Source organism: Anneissia japonica, unplaced genomic scaffold (genome assembly GCF_011630105.1).
Source record: "Anneissia japonica isolate Jap-2015-1 unplaced genomic scaffold, ASM1163010v1 scaffold287768_len205223_cov117, whole genome shotgun sequence".
Lineage (NCBI taxonomy): Eukaryota > Metazoa > Echinodermata > Crinoidea > Comatulida > Comatulidae > Anneissia > Anneissia japonica.
The window spans coordinates 163,434-175,418 of record NW_022735704.1 but is presented as its reverse complement, the minus strand read 5'-3'; the positions used below and the strand labels follow the sequence as shown (position 1 = coordinate 175,418).

General features: G+C 35.8%; 1 protein-coding gene across 1 annotated transcript in view; it reads right to left on the bottom strand.

The window, feature by feature from the left end:
- Positions 1-1,224: 1,224 nt before the first annotated feature.
- LOC117116675 overlaps positions 1,225-11,985 on the bottom strand; it is a 15,367-nt gene continuing 4,606 nt past the window's right edge. The window contains exon 2 of the mRNA XM_033260760.1: positions 1,225-3,653. Coding sequence (XP_033116651.1) covers positions 1,659-3,629 — 1,971 coding nt within the window. The 5' untranslated portion in view covers positions 3,630-3,653 and the 3' untranslated portion in view covers positions 1,225-1,658. The remainder of the gene's footprint in view (positions 3,654-11,985) is intronic.

Here is an 11,985-nt window from a genome sequence, read left to right as displayed (position 1 = left end):
ACTCATTTTCACAAAGCATTTGCATCCCCTCTTGGAAAGAGGGATTCGAAATAATTGTCTCCATATCTTCGCTAATTAAATTAATCACCGTAATTTAGCTTACACTTATGAATTTAGGGAGCACTTAGTTTAGTTTTAGTTTTTATTTGGAATCACTTTCATTACAGTGGCACACATCCAAAATGGTGGTGCATCCAAAAAAGAGAAGGTAACAGTAAATTTAAGAAAAAACTTAATTAAAGAAAAGTAAAAAAGTCAAACAACTTGACTAAAACTTAATCTAAGTACTATGCAATTTCAATATGCAATGTTTTACGGTGTATAAAAAAAAGAAATGAAATCCTGTGTATGTGAAATAATCATTTCACTACCCGACAAACTCCGAACTTTATTCATTTATTAGGCCTACATAATAGTTTCAAATTGCTGTACTATATACTCCAACATCACTGGCGCATGGTAACAACCAACTGACTGCAGACCATTTCCGGTCACACATTACTCTCCATAACACAGCACCCCCTAGTTCCGTCACCTCTTGGTTGGTAATGTAAAAGCATTGGAAAGAAAAGTATTTAAATTTAAGTTAAAGTAAAAAAAAAAATCAACTTAAAGTAAATTAAACTAAACATATTTACTGTACTCATAACACCTATGTACAATACATAAAACCATTTTAGCTTTACAATAATTGCTAATAAACCCCACTCTCAAGCACTAATCTCCAAAAAAAAAAACGCCCAACTCAACAAAAAATTGAATAAATGCCGTGGCACTATTAAATCATTCAAGGTACTTGTTAAATAATTCATTATTATTTTTAACCAGACTTGATAACAATAGTAGAAACAACAATAATGATTATAATTTTCAACATATAATAATGGTGACTTCGATTCAACATTAGCTTCGCTATCAATTAATGAATACATTATACTTTAAATTGCTGTCTGCACTATGTGACAAATACCTTTGATTTGCAGATATGCAAATTTGATATTACAATATCATGCCCAATATCATATCAGATATTGTCATACTAAACTTGGTAGTGTAATGCTATTCCTTAATAAGAACACGAGACTATGAACTGAATGTGGTCACTTTATTTTAATTAACTGTTGACCGTTTTAATTATAAGGCTTGGCCATTATAGGGCGTAGTTTCGGGTTTTTTTTTTTAAAATCTGATGACGTTTTGAAAATTGGGTATATGATTACTAAAGTATAATTTGGGAAGTTTTTAGGTTTTCAACAGATATTAACGTTCTGGTTTGTGTTTTTTTCATCGTTTTTTAGGATAACGCATCCGAAACTGAACGAAGTTCTCAAATAGAATATTTACATATATGTGTTCTGTGAAACCGCCACCGGATATAATATACAGTATGACATTGTTTTCAATGTATTCTATCAAGCAACAAAGTAAAAGCAAACACTTAATAGACTGTAAATAGGCCTATTGAATTTTAAGTAATTTTCCTTATAATGATATCATATGTCATTTATTTTGCGATTAAGACTACATGCATAGCATAATCCTACTTACACTCGTATTAGAATCAATTAAACAAATACTTATTCTGGTTTTTGGATCCAAATAATGGAGACCTATTTTTAAGGATTATGCTTAACACACATGAAACAAGAATATTCCGTTTAAACCTGAGTTTCATGTTCGTATGGGTGTTCACTGTCGTTTTCTATGGAAGCTTTTAGTCTTTGTTGAATGTCCTGTTCTATTCGAGCTTTTAGCACTTCTATTTCGTTTTCTTCTTGCGCTTCATTCTTAATAATATTACAGAAAAACGGAATAACGAGAGGAAAGAAAATGACAGGAATTGACCTAACTTCAACGCTTAAGCTATGTATTTGGTCGATAGATTCCAATGTATCAGCTGCAATATATATAACTAAACTAATTACGGTTAACTTCAGAAGCATAACCACAGTCTTAGGACCTACTGGTCTGTACTTTTTGATATTCTCATCAAAAAAATCCTTTTTAATGTACGTCAGACCATTTCTCTTTATATAAAGATCAGAATGTTGACCTCTCCTATTATCACCGTCAAGTGCCTGCTCTGGCTCTGCTGTATGTTTTTCAACAACATTATCCATTGAATCTATAACCTGTCTCAGAAATTTTACGTAACTGGAATTAAAGTCAGTTACAGTTTTAAAACAATATACAATGATAAAAAAAGAAACAAAAACAACATTAAAAATATAAGCTGAGTTTGTCAACAGTCCTATGAAAAAGTAATATAGAATTTCCAAGAGGTTTATCACCACCTTATACAATGTAAGCCCAATAAAACAAACGTTAAATATTAAGTAGAATAAAATTAACGGGCGCCTAATTCTATTTCTTTTTGGACTTATAACATGTATAGACATCGAAATTAACGGACTAGTAATAATTATAATTAATATACACTTGCAAACGAAACATAAAATGATCAATGGCATCCATTTATACTTCTGTTGTGTTTGTCTCCAAACACTTCGCCAAAATTTTAAGGTTAGTAATGTTACCATTACCTGGTTTATAGTATTTACTGTATTGTGGAACCCACTTAAGTGCGAATCATTATGTATATCGAAATCTAGATTTAAAGCTTCATATATTTTGTTCAGTATTTTAGAGTCAGGATTGTTTCTGGTGAAGCGTTTATACACGTACAAAACTACTGTTGTAGAAATTATAAAGACTAGATTAAAGAGTATTGATAAAGATAAATAATCAGTGGATCTATGTTCCTCATCGACTAAAATATAATTCATTATCAATGGCAAGTTCTGCCATAGGCCTAAGTAAACAAGGCAGCGCAGAATATACAATATAGAAAAGAAGCATTTATTACCTGCAAAAAATAAAACGTATTTAGCACCGATATTGAGATCTGTACTTAGGCTTATATACTCTGTCCTTTCATTTTCTGCTAACGGTGAATTTCGACAAAAGAACGACAGAAGGAAGAAACTGAGATAGAGTAATACACCTATGCCTAAGATACCAATCCTGCTACCTGGTTTATCTGTGTAATACTCATTCGTTATTACAATTCTCCAACAATCAAAATAAAATTTCTTAGAGGGAAATATAACACTTGAAGTAGGTACAACTAGTAGCTGTTCCAAGCAAATAGCCTGGTCCAGTTTTAAGCCCTCTGTTGATTGGAAATTTGCGAGTGATGTTGCAATTATATCAAGCTTTTTATCATCATCAGCGTTCTGGAAACAGTCCTTTGACAATAAAACTTTCAACGACACTCTCTCCACACCCGGCTTAAGTGTACCAAGGGAGAGGCGCTCAGCGTTATGTGGGTATTTTAATAGTTGAACACCCCTGGTTCCAATGGCTAATACCCAGCGTCTAATGTTGACGATCGTACCAGTTTTATCCAAGATTTGATCAATTTCGATGCCGTATGAGTTTACAAACTTCAAGTCCATGTTGATGTAGACACTTCCTTCTCTTTGGATTACTTCCAGGGCTTCAGCGCCGTCAATGTCTAACTTGCAACTAATGTTAGTTGGCATAGTCCTGTCCACGATGCCACGAGATGACACTAGGTAGGCGTGGAGTTCCAGGAGCAATATGACGTTAAACATAAATCTGGCCATGATGAAACAATCAACTACATATAACTGTAAAAAAAATGAACTAAGACTAAGCGGGAAAGCATGTGTCTCGTACTAATAACTACTAAACTTATTTAACTCGTATAGGCTTACTAAATGATTTCCTTTCAAAGATTATTTAACTGAAGTTGCATGAATAAAATATCAATGTTGTTAAGTCTGTACGGTTGTCTTATGTAGAAAAAGCAAAATTTTGGGTAGATTCTTTACTATGTTAAAAAAAACTCCAAAAACACTACTGATTAAGAAAAAAGTGGGTGTCAGTTTTTTATTCAATCCTTGGGCCTCCATTTTGAAATTCAAAATGGCCGTCATTTTTTAACCGATTTATTTATATTAAAGAGTGTTTTAAACAATCTATTGGCATTGGGTAAGTGACTTTACAAATGCGCACCTAGAGCAGAATGGAGAAAATGTAGAAATGTGTACAGCTATTACAATCGCCAAAAAGGTTTTGTTTTTTATAACAACATCCAATTTCTTCGAGCGAATGACCCTGGCAAATGGCATCACAGTGTAAGAAACTTATGCAGCATGAAAAAGGAACCAGTCGTAACGTTTCCTGGTGAATCTTATTAAGATCCAGCAAATAAGATTAACAATTATTTTACTACTATATGTTGCACACTTGCTACACCTTGCCCCCCACCCGTCACAATGGGATTGTGGACGAGGGTTATTTTTGTTCATACATATTTTTTTTATATATATACTTGTATAGTCAAAATAGAGTATTGACAGTTAATTTTGTTCATATGTGCTTTTTATATCTTTTTTATGCTGAAAGTGGTGTGGTATAACGTGAAGAGTACATTAGACGGTTATGTAAAGTTTGTTAAGGTATTGTATTGATTGTGTGGAAACTGAAAGTGGTGTGGTATGGTGTGAAGAATAGTGTAGACGGTTGTGCAATGTTATGAAGTGAGAAGCTGGTAGAAAGATTATGCAATGTGATGTGGTAGGATGATGGGAGAGAAAAGGGAGTTAGTGTTGGTGGAACTGCACTGAGAGAAAGTCAAAAATGTTAGCTGACTGTTTGTATGTCCTGTGTGGACTAAATGGAAATTGTAGCAGCACTAATAAAGTGTGGGCCTGGTAGAGTAAAGCATCCTGTGTGGATCAGAGATTGTGTGTATTATACATTATTATACAGTGGATATTATATTATTCATACTACCAATGTGCATGTCCAGCTACTAAAGTTATCCTGTGTGGATTAAATTTATGGCTACCCTGTGTGGATCCGAAATAAATGCAGTATTCTGTGTGGATCAACAAAATAAGTGCAGAGTCCTGTGTGAATCACAAATAAAAAAATGAAGTATACAGTGTCCTGTGTGGAACTGAATGTGTGAAAAGTACCCTGAACTGTTCTGTTGCAAGAAATAAGCTTGTTAGTTAAGAGTAGAATGGGACCAACGACTAAGGCAGCGTCCCAGTACTGTGTCCTTTGAAAGCTAATTGCGAATTGTGTGTGCCATGAAAGAAAGAAAGAACCTTTAATTTGCGACATTAGATCGTGTACGCGTCTTGTGGATTTAAAACAATCAGAACGAACAGTGTAGTAAGAGTTTTGTTTTATTTTCTTTATTGTGTAATATTCTTTTGTGGGTTTTTTCCCCAATTATTTGGTGGTTTATTTAATGTACCATCAAATCTAAGAAATAAAGGTACTTTTTTTAGAAACCACGTGTCCTTCTTTAATCCGTTTTGTGACAAAAATAAATGAATGCTAGTCCGGTCACCCTGATCATCTACCAATTAGGCTTGTAAAAGAGTTTAAATTTTAGCTTGCCCCAATTCTTACTAACGTTTTTTAATACCTGCATTGTGGTAGGAACTTTCCCTGACCCTTGGAAACTTTGAACTGCGACCAGTGCCCAAGGTTAGCAATGTATCATCTTTGCAATACTGTATTTAAGACACATATCATTGACACCTACTTTTGCCAGACTCTTTGAAAGTTTTATTGTCTCTTGGATTACGAAAGATACTACTAATGTATTAGATGTTAACATGGTTGTCAGAAAGGGTTCTCTACCACACATTATTTAATTGGTCTAATAGGTACTGTTGTCAAAGATCTCGAAGCAAGTAGCACTTTTGTCAACTTATGCGCTATTGATTCACGAAAGTCTTTAATCGAGTTGATCACAATGTTGTTATTCGTAAATTAATTTACGCAGGAGTGAGGTAATCTCTAATTCCCATCATTTTTCCTTAGCAATCGCAAAATGATTACCAAATTTATACAGTGCGTGTCTACATACAAAGAAATCACTTGTGGTGTCCCTCAGGACACCAAACTTGGACCCATTTTATTTTTAATCCTTGTCAACAATATCACACTATAGGGAACTGCAAAGGATGGAAATATGTGGATGATCTCATCATAGGCAAAACTATTAAAATTGGTAATCCTCAACTTATGCAAACCAGTTGGGATTTAATAACAAATTGGTGTCATGTAAATGAAATGATTCCCAAACAATCTAAATGTCATGTGATGAGAATATATTTTCTCTCGAGTTAAGTCCCTCCTCCCGATTTATCACTTAATGACACCACACTGGAAGTTGTTTCCCAAATTGAGTTATTGGGAATCACCGTCCAGGATAGCCTTAAGTAGTATCTTCATGTGGGCAAAATAATCCTCGTAGATTATACACTCTCTGAATATTGAGAAGGTCTAATGCCCCCATTAATGATATTCTATGTGTTTACCAGAGCTATATACGCCCCTATACTTGAATACGACTGCCCTGTTTGACATTGGGCCATTACCCAGAAACACTCCTTACAAATTGAAAGATTCCAAAAATAGGGCGCTTAGAATAATTCTTGGTCCCAGTTATATATGATGCAGCCCTTAATTTTCTTGGAATTCCATCCCTTAAAGTCAGACGTACTGAGATCATTCTACTCAGTTTTGGTAAGAAGATGATTTCTAATAAATATCCTGACATGTTACCACCTATACGTAATATTGGTAGCAAACTTAGGAGTAGTAATACTAATAAATTTGTAATCACCACATCCAAAAACGGAGAGATACAAAAAAATTTCCCATTCCTACATTAGTTAATCTACCGGACGGTACTATCTCCATTTGATATTGATAATCTGAGGTTGTTTTAAAATTCTCAAATATCAATAATTGAATTTTAATTTTGACAATTGTAATGCTGTATTTGTAAATTGAAATAATTAATTTTAAATAATATATTTTTAGATACATAAATGTTACTTCCAACTTTTTAAGAATTATAAATAACTATTATATATATATATATATATATATATATATGTATATATATATATACACACAATAAATTGTAGCAATAATTGATGCAGTGCATTTAAATGACAACTTTTGATGTCTGATGAATTTTTTTTAACATGGTGTATATTTTTGTAAGCCTAACAAAAAATATAAGGAAAAATAATAATTGTTCTATAATATATTTTTATATGCCATTATTTCAAATTCAATTTTTATTTTAATTTCTATCTTTTTTTACTAAGTAATTGTGATTAAGAGTGTATATTTCTAATGTGTAAATCTTGTAAGTTCAACATTTTCAACCTCTGGGCTGCTTGTTGCGCATGTTTTATACCCGAATAAATAAAAACAAATAATAAATTGGTTATACTTATTGGAGCTTGAGAGATATTTTTTGCGTCTAGTAAAGTAAAAAGTTGTCTTCACACACATACATCAGGACGTCAAGCATCGCAGGCTTCCTTAGTCGTCATGAAATCACAGCGGCACAGGCTCGTGCCGATGTGGCCATGGTGATTGTTAGCGCCAGAATATGATTTTGTTCTATTTGTGTGCATGTTTTGCTGCCCATAGATTTGTAGCGCGATGGTTTTTGTTAAACCACTTGGGCCAGGGTTGAGAGCTCTTCAAAGTTGTAATTTTCCGGTAATCAGAGCTTTTGTGGATTGGATATAAGTTGTCATTCCAATAAATGGATTCTGAAGTTACAGTTTACTTGAATGTGCTTTATGTTGCTCTTGGTTAAGTGCTCTCTTGGTTAAGTGCGTGTGACAAGCGGTATATTACCAGGCTACCAAGTACATGCAGACCTCGGGACGAGTGCGTAAGTAGTGGGCGTCCGGGCCAAGGCGCGAGATTTCGCGTGTACATTTTATTTTAACAAAAACGTTGGACTAGAAAAGCGTTCCGCAAACTTTTTACTTCACAGCCTATTTACGATTCCAGGCACCAAGCCGCGGCCCAGCAGCCCAGCCGTGGCAGGGACCAACAAACCAAATCCTGGCAAGAACTTTTGATCATGAAGCCTCCATGCATATACAATATTTTGACATCATTATCTGTTGATATAATTTCATTTTATACAAATTAAATATTATTTAATTAAATAAATAATTCCGTACATTTGTGTTCCCCCCCCCCCTCCCGACAATTGTTGATTGTTTTTTTTTTCTACCATGAGTGAACCAAACACGGTTCAGCCACACACGTCATAGCTTTCTCCTTTTTCAAAAATCTTTTACATACACTCTGTTACTCCGCAACTTTGAAAGACTACCTTACATAATACAGGGTATTATGTTTAGTAATAAAGTATCCACATGGGCATTCGGTTATCAAGAAATGTGTGGTGTTGTTTACTGTAGTGATCTTTCTAGGACAGGTCGTATATTTATTTTTATCTTTAACTCATGACTCATCCATCATTCCTCCATACCGGATTTACTCGATCTTACAGGGTTAATACTAGACGATAACATAGTGTCTAGCTCCCGAGGGGGCATAGACACAAAAACCGCTTGTAGCACGCATCATCTGGCACTTTAACAGCGTGTGCAAGTGAGGCATTCACTGTAACGACGAAGCGGCTTTATTAAAAACGATTTTCTCCATGATGAAACGTCTCTTTGTTATTTTTTTTTTTCAATTTTCAGACGGCTTCGCGGCCCTCCAAAAATGTTTCGCGGCCCAAATTTGGGCCGCGGACCATAGCTTGCGGAACGTCGGACTAGAGTGCTGCATGTGTGTTGAAGATGACGGCAGGGCTGTGTATGGAAGGCCGTTTGTGACAAAGTAGAGAAGAATTAAAGTAGGCGTTTAACCAGTCGGTGTATGGAACGCCGTTTGTGTCAAAAACAGTTAAATTGGACTATACGTGTTAATAACAAGTGTTTGTCAAATTTGAGACAGGCAGTGTATGGAACGCCGTTTGTGTCAAAGGAAAGTTAAAGAGGACTATACGTGTTGATAACCAGTGTTTGTGTCAAATTGGAGAAGAATTAAAGTATTCGTCTAACCAGGCCGTCTATGGAACGTCGTTTGTGTCAAAGGACAGTAAAATTTTACTATACTTGTTGATGGCAAGTATGAAAGCGCTGTCGATGTCAAATAGAAGAACTATCGAACTTGCTGTGAAGAAATGCTTTTGGTTGGTATTGATACCATATGCAGACATTGGAGTTTAACCAAAGCAGTAACGTACGTGAAGTGAAGGCAACATTCAAGATACTACACCAGCAGGAAATGGACTTTTGATCATGATTGAAAATTTATACTGGACGTTATTTGTGCCTTCGTGTATTTTCTTAGGATTCATATCCATGAATTGTAATGGGTATGTTTTACTAAAAGTTGTGATTATTATTATCATGTGATTAAGCCCTTTATACATAGTGTTTGATGTGTAGTAGTTCCCATTGAGATACTGTATAATATAGTATGTTTAACAATTTCATATATTAATTTTGTCTTGATTACTTGCATATACTTCAGTTTCTTATTTCGAACATTAATCATGTCTGTAAGATCAAGACCTGTCTCAGTGCGGTCATCACACTCTGCAGCAAAATCATTGGCTTTAATTGCCGCACAGGCTAGAGCTGATCTAGCGGTTGCTAAAGCTAGGGCAGAATTTAATAGAAGGAAAGCTGAAGCTAACAGAGCTAGGATTGAAGCAGAAGTAGAAATGGACAGGCTGCAGATAGAGGAAATAGAGTTACAGCTGCTACAAAGTGAGTATAAAGGCAGTGTACTTCCTGTGCCTCCAGTGGACGAACCAGACCAGAGAGTAGTGGAGTGGAGAAATGAGGAGCCTGTTGTAGGAGTAGTCCAGGAAGATACTGACTTAAAACCTCCTGTTATATCACAACCAAGCCATAGTGAAAGTGCTTCTCATTTATTAACAGCAATTGGTCTCACTATGAACATGCCCAAATCTGAAATTTGCACATTTGATAGAAACAAATATTGGGACTTCATGAACACGTTCGAAGTCAACATAGCAAGCAAGGCTATTGATGATAGATCAAGATTAACCTATCTTATACAATTTTGCGTTGGGAAAGCAAGGAACGGTATTGCCAATTGCGTGCTGTTAGGAGGTTCAGATGGTTATGCTGAAGCCAAGCGTATCTTAAATGAAGAATTCGGTCAGGCACATGTCATTGCAAAAGCCTATCTGAGCAAGGTGTTGAATCGTCCTCAATTTAGGCCAAATGATGGTAAGGGAGTATGGGACCTAGCCAGAGACATTCGCAGGTGCCAAACAGTTCTTTCCCAGATGTGCTATTCAGCTGATATGAATAGCTCAGAGACTCTCTTAAAAATTCAGCAGCTTTTACCAATCCACCTGCAAACGAAGTGGGCAATGAAAGCCTATGCAATGATGGAGAAAATAAACACACCCGACGACTTTAAGTGCATGTCATCATTCATCGAGGAGGCGGCCAAGTTAGCTAATAATATGTATGGCCAAAATATTGGAGGTTCGTATCCCAAGAATACACCTAAGTGGAAACCAAACAACAAAGAGATAACAACCCTTACTACAACCACGGGGCGTGCGGAAGCAATTTTGACAACGGAAACAAGACTTACATGCCCAGCCTGCTTAGGAAGTCACAGATTAGAAAAGTGTAGAGATTTCATCCGCTACTCACGCGAAGAAAGACTCAAAATCTTGAGAAAGGAGAGACTGTTATAATTGCTTTGGTGCCTCACACATAGCAAGACGATGTTCAAAGCCATCGCAATGTGAGCAAGGGTGTAAATAGTAAGGCCCAGTTGTCCTGGATATTAAGTAGATCCCTGATAAAAGATCATGAGAAATTTGTCGGCGCCTCATTTTGACTATATAATAGTGATTTGATAATGATGAATTTTACTATATTAAAGTGTCATTTCCGGGGGTACTATTTCCTTAAATTTGTTGTTGTGAAATCACAGTTTTCAAGTATATAAAGTACATACAGTAGTCAAAGACAATGTTTTTCATCTTTGTTTATATGGTATATCACACATATTAATAAGATGGTTGCCGAAAAGAGGGGTTACCACTTCCTGACTCGGTGCAGCGTCGTTTTCTGTCGCAGTCTAACGGCAGTAGACCTGAGGCACTAGGCCGAAGCAGAAGCTGCTGTTGCATCAAATTTGCCAGTGTGTTTCTGCGTATACGCACTAGTGAAAGCGACGCTGCCTCGACATCAGTTGTTGGAGCCCCCTCTTGAAGAACCAATCCAAATTATATACCCTTTTGGCAATTTCAAAATCATTTACCACTCAGATATATATCTTTTATAATTATTAACACCCATAATACCTGCAATCGATGACGCACACTGACGCATATACCCTAGTGGGGTCCTCTGTCAGTATTGATTCAGATTCAGAAAATCCCAGATAAAAGATCATGAGATTTTTTTAAAATTTTTTTTTTTGGCGCTTTATTTTGACTAATGGTGATGTCATGATGAATTTTACTAAAAGTGTCATTTCTGGCCATTTAGAGGTACTAGTTCCTCAAATTGTGGCACCTCTGCCCCAACCATGGTGGGCCTGGGGGTGGGTATCGACTCACAATCAATCCCCCCCCCCCACACCTTTAAAAACAGATCTGCGCCCTTCCCTTGATATGACATTTAACTCCATCGAGTCGGCACCTGACTCAGAGTACCTATGTCTTAGTAAATGCTGAGGCGAGGGTGCATACATTTTTTTTCAGGACGTGATTTCGGTTTTATGCCTATTTTTCGTAATTATGTTTTTTTGTATAAAGAATGTTTTGAGCAGTAGCGGATTTTATTATGGAAAAAAAAGAAAAATATAAACAAATTTAGGTCTGAGAGTGTAATTTCGGAAAACTAGAGGTACTTATACTTGATACTTGATATAAGTGGGAAAAGTTAGGCAAACGCCTTTAAGACCCAACAGGTGTCCAGTCTGTTCTTGAAGGTGTTTACAGTTGTGGCAGCAACAACCTCTTGTGGTAAGCTGTTCCAGATATTTATTACGCGATGTGAGAAGAATTCCATTCTGCATTTCAAAAATTTGTTAAGTTTT